Source organism: Bipolaris zeicola (genome assembly GCF_000523435.1).
Source record: "Bipolaris zeicola 26-R-13 unplaced genomic scaffold scaffold_35, whole genome shotgun sequence".
In the NCBI taxonomy this organism is placed as follows: domain Eukaryota; kingdom Fungi; phylum Ascomycota; class Dothideomycetes; order Pleosporales; family Pleosporaceae; genus Bipolaris; species Bipolaris zeicola.
In genome coordinates this window covers 127,113-142,337 of record NW_006912084.1, presented here as the reverse complement: position 1 = coordinate 142,337, position 15,225 = coordinate 127,113, and the positions used below count along the sequence as shown (strand labels likewise).

Here is a 15,225-nt window from a genome sequence, read left to right as displayed (position 1 = left end):
GAACGGTGTGTCCAGGCACACTATACATTGACACCTTTATTTCCTCCAACCTGAGTTCTAAGAGAGAATCGAAAAAGAAAAAAGGAATGACGCACTGCAATGACCTTCACCCACAGCCTTTCTCAATCCGAATCGAGTCATCCAACGGTTTTTCATACCCGCTACCCGGCCCCCCGCCATCTCCCACACCCCGGACAGATCTCACGGATACTCCCTTTCCCTTCCTTTCCCTCCCCCGCGAATTGCGTGATTTGGTCTATAGTCACACCTTCCACGATCGCGGGATCCACTATCGCGACCGCATAAAAGCTGCCACGCGATGGAGCCCGCGGCGAACACTCGCCTCCCACCTCAACCTACTGCTCACAAACCGCCAAATCCACACAGAAGCCCTATCCGCACTTTTTCGCACACGGCCAGTCGAGATTTCTCCACGCACACTGCACCGGACGCGGTCTCAATCAAATCAGCTCTCACTTTCGCACGCACTACGCTCATTCCCGCTCGCGCCCGCGCGCCTGGTGACGCGGGTTCAGATTGTATACCATGAGTATTCTCTTTATGTCCCCTCAAAATTTGTCTATCCTGCCCCAGCGGCCAGCGATGCAGAACTCATGTTCTTCATGTGGGAGCGCATAGTCCGCGATGCGTGGACGCTGAAGGAACATTTCCCCCAGTTGAAGAGATTCGACGCGTGGTCTCGCATGCTGAGGCAGAAAATGGCGTATACATTTTGCGCCGATCAGCGCGATTGTCATACCCTTGATGAGGTGGAGTGGCGCCAGAGAGTGGATCGAGTAGCAACAAGGCTGGCGAGCTGGCTTGAACGAGAGCTAGGCGGTACGGAACTTGTTCCACCGCAGTGGTTAAAAATCATTCTTAGCGAGATACCGCAGCCTATCACCTCACGTATAACGTTTTGGAGAGCACAGCCCGAGGTGCCTGACGACTCAAACGAGTTCTTCTTGCGGTTTCAGCATGAGGTGCTTGAGCAGACGCATCTTTTGCTTGCGAACAAGAGAGAATTTACGCCTGAGGAGAGAGAGACGAGTGGGAGGATATGGTTGGAGGAGTGTAGTATGAAGAGAAAGCGGGGACGGAAGGGGTGGCATGAGGAGGTTAATGCAGTATAACACCGTGCCGAGAATGACTAGATGGCGATCTAGTCCTACCGGTGCTAAATCTTCTATTCTTGCCCACTGTAGCTAGATTACGGCAATAGGCCGTCTCTCCCAAGTAGATATCTTGGGCTCGCATAATAAACACTTGCACACTACTATCGTTAGATTGTACTAAGATTATTTCTTGTTTGCATCCATGGTTCACATTCTAAGAATCTACTAATTCTAACTCTACGAACGTACAACTCTCTTGAAAACCAATGCCTTTGTCGTATCCGGTGAACAGAAACTTCCTATTCCAACCTGCGCATATCTCTCCTTGCGACCATCAGGCATGCTAATATCATAATCCATAATAAACTTGATAAGTAGCATCTTGATTTCACTCGCAGCAAAGAAACGCCCAGGACAAGCATGTCTTCCATAACCCCAAGCGAGACTCTCTTCATGCGAGGAAACGAATTGAGCGCGTGCTTGCTCGGCCGGTCTGCTCGCTTGGATTCGCTGCTTGTAGTACCGGAAGCCGTCGAATTCATCGGTGTCGGTGTTCGGATCCCAGCTAGGAAGAACTTGGAAAGAAGGAACTTTGACAGAGACGCCGGTGGGAATTTGTTGGCCGTTGGAGAGGGTGATGGGCTTTAGGACACTACGGGAGAAAACACCTAGGACGCATATTAGCAGATTGAGATGAAGTGATGCAGATTGGAAAACGTACTGAGATCCGGTGGATAGCAGCGGTTAACTTCTCTCATGTACGAATCTAGCTTGACCATCTGTTGGAGGGCTCTGGGCGTCGGCACCCCGCCATGTTCAGCTAGGACAGTACTGATTTCCTCGCGTAGCGCGGGCACATACTCCGTTGTCGCAGCCAGTGTATAGAGTATATTTGTAGTTACCATGGTGGTTGTGTGAATAGCCGCAAAGGTAAGCAATACCTGCTGTTTCGTGACATAATGAAGCGTTTCCGTGGCGTTCGAGGATTCAAAGCGCGCCAGCATCCACTGCAACATGTCATCTGGCTTCTTCCACGCAGGGTCAGATTTCTCGGCTTCTTGTCTTTGACGAATTATAGGCTCCACGCAATTTTTCATCTTGCGCTCTATGGCTCGTAATCGTTAGCTCTCGGGGAGTCGGGGAGCAAGTATAGGCCGTAGCCAGGGACGCAATCGTCTAACCGCATTGATAACATGCGTAACCTCATGTGCGTAGTTGACTGCACAATCAAGGTAGGTTGGATCCCGGCCAATCTCTGGTCCGACGAAGATGCGGCCAGATACTTGGGTGACGATGTTGGCCAGGATCCCGTACAGCTGGATTGGAGTTGGGTTTTCGCAGCGCGGGAAGTAGTGATTCATGGAAACCTCAACCTCCTCACAGACTTGATCATTCATGCGTGCTTGGTTTGATTTAGCAATTGCTTTAGTTGTATCAGGGTAACCTGGACTTACTCAATGCAGGGGCAAGATCAGCCTGTACGGAATGAGCAAGGAATGTAAGATTATACTCAATTTTCATGTACTTCGCCTCCATGGTCTGTACACTGTCAGCAATCATAGCGGTGGTTGGTAAAAAATTGACTCTAACCTGCTTGGCCATCTTGTAAGGGTTCAGAACATCTTGTCCAAGTTTTCGTAGCTCGGGCAGAATGCTGGGTTGTAAAACCACAACATCGTTTTCGTAGAGCGCCGCAATACGATAGACCTTGTTTTTAAACTGATGTTCATGAGCCATTGAGTGCGTAGAGAGCTGAGTGTACTAGCCTTGTTAAATCCATTGACATAGACATTCTTCGCAGATGTCATATAGAATTGCCGCTGCTTCTCAGTAGTGCTGTCATCGAACATAGGCAACTTTGCCAATTTCACTTTATAGATGAGTTTGGGTATATATGCAATTATTGCAAGCGCCAGATAAGCGAATGCAAATGTTCGCATTGTGTGCGCCGGAAACGCAGAAATTTGAGGCTCCATACTAGAAAACAAGTATGTTTGAAGTTGCGCAGAAAGAAATCAGTGACAATATCAGGATCTTATACCTTGTTTGGGTGAATGCAACGAGCGATATTGAGGCTCGGAAGCCGGATGCTGCGAAAATCCGTTGGAAAGTTCTTATCCGAGGGTTCCCACTTACATAGACGCGTACAGCCAAACATGAATGTGGGCTACTAGTAAGGGAGTAACACAGGTTAGGATACTCAGGAAGGGATGATACACCTAGATCACCCGAAGAAGTGCCAGATTATCATCTTTGGCATATTCCCGCACATACAAAACCTGTGTTGGTAACTATGGCAAGTAAGGCAACGGTTCACAGTGTCCCTTTCTCGTTGCTTGGTCGTTCAGGCAGTACAACATTGCAACTTTGTCATCTTGATTACTTCGCTGTTCGATCGTGCTTCACGCATAGGTGTGTCGGCAATTCGATGCAGCATTCCGATCAAAATTAGACGCAGGTTAGAGTTGGAATTCTCTCGCTCAAGATGCCGGTGCCGTAGCTAATTATCGATGGGCCGAGAGACTTCCGAGCATGTTTTGCTAGTGTACGTAGTTTACTGGCCAAGCCTATGCACACTTGGTCACCCTAGTTCTGACCTATCAAAGGACGCGCTGTACGAGGGCCTATCAGAGAACGCTCTGTACGATGAATGATCAGCCCAAGGTATACGCTATTTACGCGGCAGAAACGTGGTCCACGCTCTCCCAGTCGAGCTGTAGTGGAGTAGAGGATATCTGGCTAAGAGTACGAATGTCTCGAACGGGAAACTTACGCAAAAAAATGAGTTTCTTCTCTTGGGGGTCGAGTAGAAGGCGAAGTGTCTCCATTGGAGACCCAGGCAGAGCTCACTGTCAATTTCTATGGTTCTGGCGACGCGAAATAATGATGTTCGGATGGGGTTTAGATGTCAGTAGGGCTTGTTTTCATGCCGATTGGCATTGATTGTAAAAGGATCACCACATTCCTACCTACATTCCTGTCAAGAAATCCCACACCACATTGGCTAGATTTATTTTCCCTTCCAAGCCCCAATTATGTCCTTCATTGATGTCAACTTGACCTCTGGGAAGATCTCGTTCAGGCTTTCCCCCTTTGCCGGCTTCAGATCGAAGCCTCCATTATCAAACAATATTCCCAATGACGAGAGGGCACCCTGCAACTGTTCTTTAGGGAAGAATGGATACAAGTGTATATGAGAAGGGAGCTCAGTGACCTGACCCTTCTTCAGCATCTCCACCGAATCATGTTTAACGTCAAACTTGACAGCTTTAGTTTCCTCTGCCATTTGGATAACTTGATTCCACGTTGCTCTATCGCCGATGATGTAGTAAAACTTGCTCCACTTCGGTAGAGTCAACAGAGCAGCAGCCATGCGGCCAACGTCAAAGGTGTAGGTAAAAACCACGGGCACGTCACCTGAGCCTGGGATGGCGGCCACGTTGTTGGCCATGTCGAGAACGAAAGCGAGAGGTGGGAAATATGTCTTTATACCCGGGGGAGCATAGTAATCCATGAACATGCCGTTAATCACCGATGTGGAGTCGAGAGAGGTGGCCTCGACAGCATGCAAGAGGGCAAGCTTGGCGGCGTCCAGAGGGGAAATCGCGGCAATTCTTGCGAAGGTTAGTTCAGTACTTAACGCTCACTCTAGCATTCATGTAGTTCAATGACCTACTCAGGCGAACATTTCACTCCCCAACAGCTGGGAATATAGCGCTTTGTTGTTTTCGATTGATCCGCAGCAGAAATCAAGGCTAGTTCAGGCTCGATGCCGCCCATCAAGTTCAATACTGCAATTACGGTTTCGACCTTGTTCTCTTCAAGTGTGCTGACGATGGAGCTGGTGTTGTTGTAATCTATGGCGACTATGCGGGCGCCGATTTCCTTGGCCTTAGCATCATCTTTCTGCCGGTTTTTGTTAGCCTTCGTAATGTAGTACCGCATCAGTGGTATTGCCTTTCGACCAAGAATGATCACTTCCTGGCCCCCGCGTTTGAGTATTTCTTCAACAATTGTGCGACCAAGCTGGCCAGTTCCTCCCGCGACTGCTACGATGCCCATTTTGATATGTATGTACTAGATAAAAGTTCTTAGTAAACAAAGATTGTGTATCAAGGAGTGAGATGATCGTTGAATCAATGAATAGAGATTCTTGAATGTTTGCCAATTAGACATGAAGATATCATTTTATAATACTACTTAGCGCGTGTTGGTATTATTGAGAAACCGACCCTGTGAGCATTATCACAAATCATTCTCGATGTTGCGGACTAAACTGGCCGAGCCGGAAGTCTACGGAAGTCGACTTTGTCCGTGTTCCGGAGCATCATAACCAGTTTCGCGAGTTTTAAACACTAACGTACTACAGGTTATTGGTTGTTTTGAGTGTCACTGTCATAGATTTACCAACCTGCGTTAGAATAGGTAAGCGAGGGCTACTTGTGCTCCCGTATAAGCCGGAACCTGCACCTATCACTGCAGCCAAAACTTGAATAAGATATTTTGTGCCGTCTTGAACATCAGCTGTTGCGACCAATATGGGAGTTATACTAGCGACGGTGATGTGCGCAAATGTATATGTCAAGTTAGGATGACGCTAATTAGGTTAAAATGTACGTTCGACAAGAGTGCCCCCCACACCAGGACTCGGCGGACTACTACAACGGAACTTAAAACAGGGATTCAAGTTTTAAGCAGACCGCAGGTGTATGTGAATGTTGTGTTAACAACTATGCGCCGAAGCGCATATAAAGAGTGAGCATCAGGGTCGGAGCCATGCTGACACGAGCTTGGGATGACTTGTATAAAAGGTCATTGGATGTAACCAAGCGCAATGCGCATTTACTCTTCATCTATCGCACTACTAGAATGTCAGCCTCCAGCTCTGCCAAACTCGTCGTTACCTCTGATTTCTGAATATCACGTGAAGTCGCATTGTTGTTGGCTGATCAACTATGCTGTATGCAAGGTCGCTTGAGATAACATGGCTGAAGCACAATATCACAAACGTGGGGAATATAAATGATGTAGATACGAATGGATATTGGGAAACTCTGCATCAGTTTCGCATCTTACCAACGTAGTCACGTTCTGGCAACAGCAAGTCCACTCCCATCCTCCTAGCCTTGGAATTGCGATTCGCCAGGCCTGCATCCGCCAAGTCCTGCATCATCGCCAGAAAGGAAAGGTTGGGGCTTTGGCGACGCTGTACCCTTGAATGGCTCTCTCTCTCCCGCCATATCTAGGACGGCTGTTATCTCCCATGCCTATATCGACCCACTTTTATTCACTGCGGGGGGTGGGTATAAAAACGCATAATGGCAAAGCCGTTCAGATAATCTGACCTACATTCGCTAGGAAGACTATGGCGGCCCGCTCTATTCTGGTAATCGCATTGCTTGCAGCAAGGTCTGTGATAGCTACCCCTAGTAACATCCAGAGAAACCCGCACAGCGTTGTTTTGAGCGATACTGTTGGCCATACCGTCTTTGCGCTCGGAGATGTTTCGTACTTGGCAGATACAAAGCACCCCAAGGCAAGTGCACGCTGTACTACAGTCACATCTGACCGAGCGACTTCGATCCCTATTGCCTTGGTCAAGACGAATGCGACGCTCATCACAAAGGATACGTTGGAAAGCATCGTCTCCGCGTACCTCGAAGGCGATGATGTGTTCAGCCATGACTTCCTAGGCGGGTTGTACATTTTGTCACGGGTGCAGTCATCCCTTGACGCCTCTGCTGTTGAGTACATTGCTTCCTTCAACAGCAGCTTGCTCGTCCTGGATCCCTTGGTGACTGCAAACACGACGATCAACCAGGTAGAGCTGGAATCTTCCGTCGACCTCCCAGCAGGACCTTACCTCGCCTCTGTCGACGGGAGCTCGATAAGCTTTGCCACCGTTTATCGCTTATACCCCGATACGTACAAGACGTTTCTGTTCGGAGCATATGGCGCTAATGACGGTGAAAATACACACTACCCCATTGGCATGTTCTCGCCGAAATTTCAAGATCCATTGATACCGTCAGTTATCCAGTACTTAGCTGTCTCGTGATTGGGCGCAGAGAACTTTTACTAAGAGCTTCGCACAGTGTTCCCTCCAGGATCTACTCATGGGACGACCCTCGTCCCTTGGCTGGATCCCGCGTGGCTATCAAAGATCTCTACGACATCAAAGGGCTGCAAACAAGCGCGGGCAGCCATGCATGGTCAGTCATTACACCGGTAGCAAATGGCACCGCGCCTTCGGTGCAACAGATTCTCAATCTAGGGGGCGTGGTGGTTGGAAAGCAGAAACTAGCTCAATTTGCGTCCGGGGCGAATCCGTGGGAGTGGCAGGACGAACAGTATCCCTTCAACCCTAGAGGCGATGGGTGGTTGACTTGCTCGGCTTCGTCGTCTGGAGGCGGATGTGCAGTCGCGGCGTATGAATGGTTGGATTATGCTGTGGGCAGTGATACAGGGTCTTCTATGCGAAGACCGGCTGCAGTGGCTGGTGTATATGGGTATGTCTCTTCTACTCCGATATCATGCTTTGGTTTTGCCCGATTATCGAAACTAAAAGGCACACAATAGTCAACGTCCCAGCCAAGGTCTCATGTCCCTCGAACGCGTTATTCCTCTTGGTGCTGCAACGGACACGGCAGGTGTCTTCAGTCGCGATCCTCACAAATGGGTCAAATTTGCCAAAGCATGGTATGCTCCTCATTTGTACCAAGACACATCCACTACCGGTCTCTCACCCCTCGTTGTGCCGGACACGGATACATTCCCCAAAACAATCATCTATCCCACTGACTACCTGCCGCTGAACAACTCGGCTGCCGAACCGATCCTGGAAAAGTTCATCGAAGACATGGCACGCGTGTTCGATATGCGTGTCAAGAAGGTAAACTTTACTGCTACTATCCAAAATGCCACAAATCCGATTGCGAGTAATTTTACCGTCATGAACCAAGCAACGAACACAATCAACTCATGGAGCTCATGGCTGGTTGTCGGCAAGCCCTTGATTACAGCGTGGAAAGACATGTTTGAGGGCCGTTTCCCGCCAATTGATCCTGCACGACGACCCGGATGGATAGGCTTCAACGAGAGCGTGACGAACCAAGCGAGCTATGATGCAGCTCTCGAGACCAAGAGGCAGGCAGTAGCGTGGTACGAGGACGAGTTCCAGTATAGCACAGCCGAGTCATGCTCCGAGTCGGTCATGCTGTATGATATCGGCACGGGTGGGCTGCCTTCGTTCCGCGAGCGCTTGCTTAACGAGTCGCCGGACGCATCCTATCTGGCTGTTCGGCCCGAGGGCGCTGCCGTGACGGGCGCGAGTATCTGTCCCATTTTTGGGTGTGCGGATTTCACGGTTCCTATTGGACAGGTACCATACCAGAGCAATGTCACGTTTCATAAAGAGATGGTGCCTGTCACGATTAACATGGTAGTCAAGAGGGGCTGTGATTTTGTCCTGTACAATATGATTGAGAAGCTGGCTGACGAGGGGATACTGAAGACGGTCAAGACTGGAAGGACTGCGTTTTGACAGACTGGATTCATCCATCACGGTGTTGGGTGCAAGCAAGCAACAGAGGCAGATGTGTGTGCTCAATGCCAGTCACCTGTCTTAGCAAAGTGGTCAACTACCCAACCATGCAACGTTGCTCTTAATAGCGTTTTAGTGGACGAACAAAACGGCACCGAAAATAAGCTGAGAGGAGCAGTACCTGGCGATGCCAAAGTGCGTTATTGTGAGCCTGGTGTGGCCCGGCAACTCTTTGCTACAAGAGAGCGGTCAATGCATCATTCTACCTGACGAAGAGCTACCACAACGCCATGTGCAGAAGCAAACAAGATAGTGTCAGATGTCTATAGTAACCCCCGAAACTTTTGAAAATCCCGTGTTGATGCAATATTAGAGGAAGGGGGTGAATGGAGAGGACAAGGAGAAGGTGCAGCAGATGGGGCAAATCTATGTTCTGTGCATGGTACATCGGTCGAGGGCGTCGAGGAGTTCCGGGCGTTCGGCCAAGGCCTGACGGGCCTGGCTATAACTGAACCAATTCCGATTCCGCTTGTGCTGCTCGGGCCATTGGGCTTCCTGCTTCTCGACCGTGGCTTCAAAGAAATGGTACGAGGCCTTTGGGGCCTGCGAGGTGAGCTGGTCGGGCCTGCGCTTCTCGGGGATGAGGCCAAGGTCGTAGTTGATTTTGCATATTATGCCCGCTTCTTCCCAGGCTTCGCGTTTGGCAGCGTCTTGGGCGGTTGCTTCGTCCGTCTCCCAGCCGCCTTTGGGGAGGACCCAGCCGTTGCGTTTGGTCGACTGAATAAGTAGGACGTAGTACTTGTCGGCGGAGAGCGGCACCACACCGGCGACTAGGCGCTCGCCTTGGGAGCCGTAGCCTAGGACCAATCAGCCAGCTGCAGACAGAGAGAAGCGGCAAAAGACTAGCAGGTTTGGACTGGGGGGGGGGGGTTGCGGAGGGCAAGCGCGTGTGGGGTCGCGTGAGCAGACTTACGCTGGTTGAGACGTCCTGTGCGTGACTGCATCGGCAGCTGTTGGGTAGCGGCCATGTCGCGACAGCTCGAAGGACAATGCAGAGGGAGAGAGGGAGAGGGAGAGTGGCGAACGGCAGGGCGTGGATGCGACTCAGCGGGACGCGACAGGAGCGCACGACGAGTTGGAGGAGCGCCGTGGGAGGAGCAGAGGGTCGCTAGGCGGTGTGAAATGAAGCCGAGCAAGCAGCGAGCGTGGCGGGCGGCGGGACGGGGAGCGGATGGGGGGACTCAAGCTTGGTCAAAAAAAGGGGGGGGTGTGGTGGGAAGGCGAATGGCAGTGGCAGTGGCAGTGGCAGTGGCAGTCTTGTGGGCTGTGTGGGCTGAGCGAGGCTCAGTCCCGCGGGTGACGGGGCTGAGGAAGGTGAAGGAGCCTGCGGGCAGCAGAGAGGGACGGCATGGTGGATGGGGATGTTTTAGTAGGTGGTTCGGGTCAGGGACTTTTTTGCGTGCGAAACTAAGGACTGGCGGAAGCGTCACGGCTGTTGCCAAGGCCGGGCCTGCAGGCCTGCAGGAGAGCAGAGCATGAGCAGAGAGCTTGGTCCGGGGGCAGCCCTGGGCAGTGCACCATGTCGCCAGCCCACAAGGGGGTGGGCAGATTGAGCGGCCAGACAGAGAGGCGGATAAGTAGTCATTGTGTACGCTGTGTGGGCGTAGTGCTACATACACTACACTACACACACCACCAGGCCGACAGCGAGGCAGCTGGCAGGATGGGCGAATGCACCGCCATGACGTACGAGGAGGTGCCTCGCCCGCCGTTTTGGCTGCCTGCGGCCGACGCCCACTAGAAGACGCCAGACGGGCCTCGTGTATGTCAAGCTACCAGTGCCGCTGTGCTACTAGTAGCAGATAATACATGTACACACTGACATACATCCATACATCCATACATATGCACACAAACAATATCCCACACATACACGCACTTGCTTTCTCTCCCTCTCTCCCTTTTTTTCCTCCTCAACCCTGCGCCGCCACTGTCCCCATCCTCCTCGACTGGCACCACCCCCACCACCGTCCACGACGCTTATGCTGCCCTCATGCAGTCGAGCGCAACGCCCGCCGGTATGTCGTGCTCCAACCACTCTGCTGCCCTCCGCCCCGTGCCTGTCTGGCTGGTTCCTGGGCCTCGCCCGCCCTCGCGCCGCCGCTCCGCTCCCTGTCTCCTCCTCCTCCTCCCTCGCTCTCATCCACACGACCCGCTAATCCTCGCTGTGCAGGCTACCGCAGCAGCGATGAGTGTGGATACTGCAAAGACGCTGCCAATTCTCGTGCGTCCTGCCCTTCCCTTCCCTTCCCTTCCCCCCACCCCCATCCCGTGTCCACAGTCGTCGCCTGCACTTGATGTCCCGTTAAGGTTGCACAGCTGCACGTGCAGGGCCCCCGCACTGCAAGCAATTCTGCTCCCTTGGTTGGATATTTTCCCCCTGCCCAGCCTATCTCCCTCGCCCTACTACACCCACTACCACCATCTACCGACGTATACCACACATACACATCGTAGCCACGCCAAGTGCGTCCATCCATCCATCCACCCTTTGCACTCGCCCTGCCCACATTTCTGCTCTCCAACCCATCGGCCCCTCCTCGCAAAACCCCCCGCCTGTAACCACACCCACGGGCCATCCCAGTCCCGAGCGGGAGAAGCCGGGATGAGCTTCGACCCCCAACTAACGCAGCCAATCAGGCGCCAGCTTCTACTTTCTCTCCAAACGATTGACCGTTGAAGTCTACCAACTACTCGTCGACCGCGGCTGGAGGAGGTGACAGCCCACCTCACTATGCCTTGATTACAATAGCTGCTGACGCGCCCTTGTAGATCCGGCACTCTTTTCTACAAGCCAGACGTCCTTCGCCACTGCTGCCCCCATTACACAATCCGGTAAGCATTGATTGATCCTGTCCACAAACCCAACAATGCTGACCTGACACAAAGTCTGCCCGTTGCCTCATTCAAGCCCTCCAAAGACCAGCGGAAAGCGGTCAATCATTGGAACGACCATGTGCTAGGCGAGTCGTACATCAAAGAGGCTTCTAGGCTCTACCCGTTGTCCAAACAGTCGGTGCACTCCACATGACCCATCCCGCGCCTAGGCTAATGATGGACAGAGAAAAGGCTCGGCTAAAGAACACGTTTGACCTTGTCCGAGAGGTGCACAGGTCAGAGCTGCAGAATGTCAAACAACCGCCTGAACCCGCCCATCGCTTCGACGTGACACTTGAACCGGCAGTCTTCACGCCCGAGAAGTATGACTTGTTCAAAAACTATCAACAAACTGTACACAAAGAACCCCTCAACCAGATATCACAGTCAGGCTTCAGAAGGTTCCTCTGTGATTCTCCACTACAGCCATCCTCACGCACTGTCGATGGCAAAGAGCAGCTCTTGGGCTCCTTCCATCAGTGCTACCGCCTCGATGGCCGACTAATTGCAATGGGCGTGCTGGACCTGCTTCCCCATTGCGTCAGTGGTGTGTACATGCTATATCATTCCGACTTTGCCGAATGGCAGTTTGGCAAATTGAGTGCCCTCCGTGAAGCCGCACTCGCGCTTGAGGGCGGCTACGAGTACTACTACATGGGCTACTATATCCACACGTGCACCAAGATGAAGTACAAAGGCGACTACAAGCCACAACACGTTCTCGACCCAGAGTCGTATGAGTGGCACCCGTTAGATGGTGAACTGCGTAGCCTGCTCGACAAGAAAAAGTACGTGTCCTTGGCGAGGGAGCGGCGGAGACAAAAGGAACAAGAGTCTGGGGCAGACCAGACGGAAGGCGCAGACACTGCAGAACAAGACGACTATTCAGACTATCCCTTACTCTCGCCTACCGAGGCTGCAGACGCGTGGATGAGCGGTATGTCGCTTTTCGATCTCAAGATGCCAGGGGTGATGACGGCCGAAGAGATTGAAGAGAAGATTGATCTGGCTACAATGCCGTTTCGCGCGGGTAACAGACTGGTAGAGCTTCAGGTATGCCACATACGACAGGCAGTGGTTGACTAGATGGCACTAACCAACTTGCAGGATCTTGTATCATGGGACAGTAGTGATCTGCGGGATCCTCATTCGATTCGAGGCATGGTTGGTGAGATGGTGGCTTGCATGGGCCCCGAGGTTGCATGGCAGATTGTGGTCCAGCTGCGGGAGTAGAGAGAAAGAGAGAGACAGGACATGAACTGTGACTGGATGAACTGGAGGCATAAGGCCTTCCTGTCAGCGCATGTGAGGTCTTGTCCGCTTCTCTTCTCCCATTGTCAGCAAGCAATCACATGCTCAACGGCAACAGCGAAGTGCGAAGACAAACATACCGTTCATGAAGAACCTCGGTACTCAAGAGTGTCAATTCAGTATTCTATGATTAGTTGTGTTGGCCAAATGGCTGGTTTTCCTCGACTCGTGGTTGAGTGTGTGGAAGTCGATGTGTGCTCGCTATGCTCCTGTCCGCCTAGCTTCCCCGGTGGGCCGAGGCACCTCAACCTAAACAGATAGTCAAAAGTCCCACCCTCGACACAGACACCTGCCTCTGCACATCACAATGTCCGCATCACCGCTCACCATTGTTGTGCGCCCCCGAGGTAAGGGCAATTCCCTGCAACAGCCCAACGCCCCTTCTCTCTGCTGTTCCCCGCTTCTCGAATAGCAGCCGGATTAACCCCTCGCTAGGCCGACCGATCAAAAACCTTCCCGAGACGATTACCGTCAGCGCCGATGCCTCAACCGCTCAGATCTTTGAGGAAATTGCAAAAGCCTCGCGCTTCTCGATCCACCGCCTACGCGTCACAAAGGGCAGCGATGGGTCCCCAATACCAAACACCAAGGATGTCAAGGTGTACGACACCGGCTTGAGGAACAAGAGCGCCGTCGATGTCAAGGACTTGGGTACGCAACGCACTTTGTCACAGCATGCTCATGGCTTACCTTATTTCAGGACCACAGATATCATGGCGAACCGTCTTCATCGTCGAATACCTCGGACCCCTCCTCATCCATCCGCTCATCTACTTTGGCCGCCCTCTGATCTACGGCACCTCTGCGCCCCCGTCGCAGCTCCAGACACTCACCCTGGCCATGTGCGTCTTCCACTTTGCTAAGCGCGAGTTTGAGACGCTTTTTGTGCACCGCTTCTCGTCGGCTACCATGCCCGCCATGAACATTGTGAAGAACAGCGGCCACTACTGGCTCCTTTCTGGCTTGAACCTGGCTTACTGGAGCTATGGTCCAAACAGCCCCGCGGCAGGACGCCCGAATCCTATTCTCACATACCTGGGCGTCGCCTTGTTTGCCATTGGCGAGGTGTGCAACTACAGTACACACGTCACGCTGAAGAACCTGCGTCGTCCCGGCAGCACCGAACGCGGTATCCCTCAGGGCTTGGGCTTCAACTTGGTAACATGCCCCAACTACATGTTTGAGTCGATGGCGTGGCTCGGCGTGGCCCTGATCAATCGTAGCCTTTCCACGCTGCTCTTCATTGTCATTGCTGTTGGGCAGATGGGTGTGTGGGCATGGAAGAAGGAGAAGAGGTATCGCAAGGAATTTGGCGACAAGTACAAGCGCAAGAGGTACGCCATTCTGCCGGGCATCTGGTAAATGGCTTGTGTCACGCGACCTCGGATGGTCAGAGGTGGTGGTTCAATCATGGCTGGTGTCAACGCTTTTTTGCAAACATCGTTACACAGCATATGTACTCATAGACTTGTGTGTGGAAATGCAGAATGCATCATTGATTAGGCTGCTTACACGGTGGATCCTGAGCCAAGCGGGAGGACCGGCAATACGGGGGAGGTTGTTTTCCTGCTGGTTTCAGCTGGCTGCTTGCATTTAGGTGTCCAGAGTCCCCATGGCCGAGGCTGATGCCTAATTCCATGGAAGATTTTAGTAGTTTGGGCTTCTCCATTTCTCTAATAGTAGTGGTGGTAACTAGTATTGAAACCCTCATCCCTTCAATCCGGTACACAACAAAAAAACGGCTTGTCTCGTGTAACATTCTGCCTTGATGAACGGCTTATTCACCGTTCAATTTGATTGGCGTATAAGTATCGCTGTGGCCGAAAAAGGGCTTTGTGATTGAGCCTCTGTTTGGCTATCTTTTGCTGCCTTTTTACCCCCTAGCACTGCATCCAGCGAACCGGGCCCTCGACCCATCACATTGCTACTATATACGTATACGTCTGCCTCTTTGACTATCATAAGTACAAATCATCTTTACTAGCGGGAGGGGGCCAAATCGAGAAGTCGGCCCCGAGCGACAAAAAGGCCAAGCCGAGGCAAGGAAATCAGGCGACAAGGCATCGACGCTGGACGTAGAAGGAATATGGGTGAACACTAAGAAAAGAAGACGAAAATTAAGTCTGGTTGCCTGTTTTATTCTATTTTATTTTTTGCCTAGCGGAACAAGGCAGATACCGAAATTTTGGACGTTGGACGACAAGGCTGAGGGATTGGATGCATGAGGGGTGGTGAGCTCGCGTCATGGGTTTGGCTGGATATTTCTCGTTTGGGAAGGAGGCGCAGCGGGACAGCAGGAAGTAAGTACGAACGATACTT

General features: G+C 51.9%; 6 protein-coding genes across 6 annotated transcripts; 3 read left to right on the top strand and 3 right to left on the bottom strand.

Annotated features, from left to right (window-relative positions):
* Positions 1 to 86: 86 nt before the first annotated feature.
* Positions 87 to 1,133, top strand: COCCADRAFT_90271 (uncharacterized protein; the record flags this gene model as incomplete). The annotated part of the gene is made up of 1 exon (XM_007711897.1): positions 87 to 1,133. The coding sequence occupies one exon, from the start codon at positions 87 to 89 to the stop codon at positions 1,131 to 1,133; it is 1,047 nt and encodes a 348-aa protein (XP_007710087.1).
* A 219-nt stretch (positions 1,134 to 1,352) lies between these two features.
* COCCADRAFT_24469 (uncharacterized protein) lies at positions 1,353 to 2,852 on the bottom strand (the record flags this gene model as incomplete). The annotated part of the gene is made up of 5 exons (XM_007711862.1): positions 1,353 to 1,783; positions 1,837 to 2,122; positions 2,297 to 2,517; positions 2,570 to 2,654; positions 2,706 to 2,852. The coding sequence occupies 5 exons, from the start codon at positions 2,850 to 2,852 to the stop codon at positions 1,353 to 1,355; spliced, it is 1,170 nt and encodes a 389-aa protein (XP_007710052.1).
* Positions 2,853 to 4,125: 1,273 nt separating this feature from the next.
* COCCADRAFT_3197 (uncharacterized protein) lies at positions 4,126 to 5,177 on the bottom strand (the record flags this gene model as incomplete). The annotated part of the gene is made up of 2 exons (XM_007711847.1): positions 4,126 to 4,729; positions 4,792 to 5,177. The coding sequence occupies 2 exons, from the start codon at positions 5,175 to 5,177 to the stop codon at positions 4,126 to 4,128; spliced, it is 990 nt and encodes a 329-aa protein (XP_007710037.1).
* Positions 5,178 to 6,480: 1,303 nt separating this feature from the next.
* COCCADRAFT_90357 (uncharacterized protein) lies at positions 6,481 to 8,658 on the top strand (the record flags this gene model as incomplete). Its single annotated transcript, XM_007711896.1, has 3 exons — positions 6,481 to 7,142; positions 7,211 to 7,624; positions 7,695 to 8,658. 3 exons carry the CDS (start codon positions 6,481 to 6,483, stop codon positions 8,656 to 8,658), a joined length of 2,040 nt encoding a protein of 679 aa, XP_007710086.1.
* Positions 8,659 to 9,084: 426 nt separating this feature from the next.
* COCCADRAFT_3195 (uncharacterized protein) lies at positions 9,085 to 9,686 on the bottom strand (the record flags this gene model as incomplete). The annotated part of the gene is made up of 2 exons (XM_007711846.1): positions 9,085 to 9,515; positions 9,632 to 9,686. The coding sequence occupies 2 exons, from the start codon at positions 9,684 to 9,686 to the stop codon at positions 9,085 to 9,087; spliced, it is 486 nt and encodes a 161-aa protein (XP_007710036.1).
* A 2,419-nt stretch (positions 9,687 to 12,105) lies between these two features.
* COCCADRAFT_34894 (uncharacterized protein) lies at positions 12,106 to 14,268 on the top strand (the record flags this gene model as incomplete). The annotated part of the gene is made up of 4 exons (XM_007711871.1): positions 12,106 to 12,648; positions 12,703 to 12,778; positions 13,342 to 13,557; positions 13,607 to 14,268. The coding sequence occupies 4 exons, from the start codon at positions 12,106 to 12,108 to the stop codon at positions 14,266 to 14,268; spliced, it is 1,497 nt and encodes a 498-aa protein (XP_007710061.1).
* Positions 14,269 to 15,225: the final 957 nt, after the last annotated feature.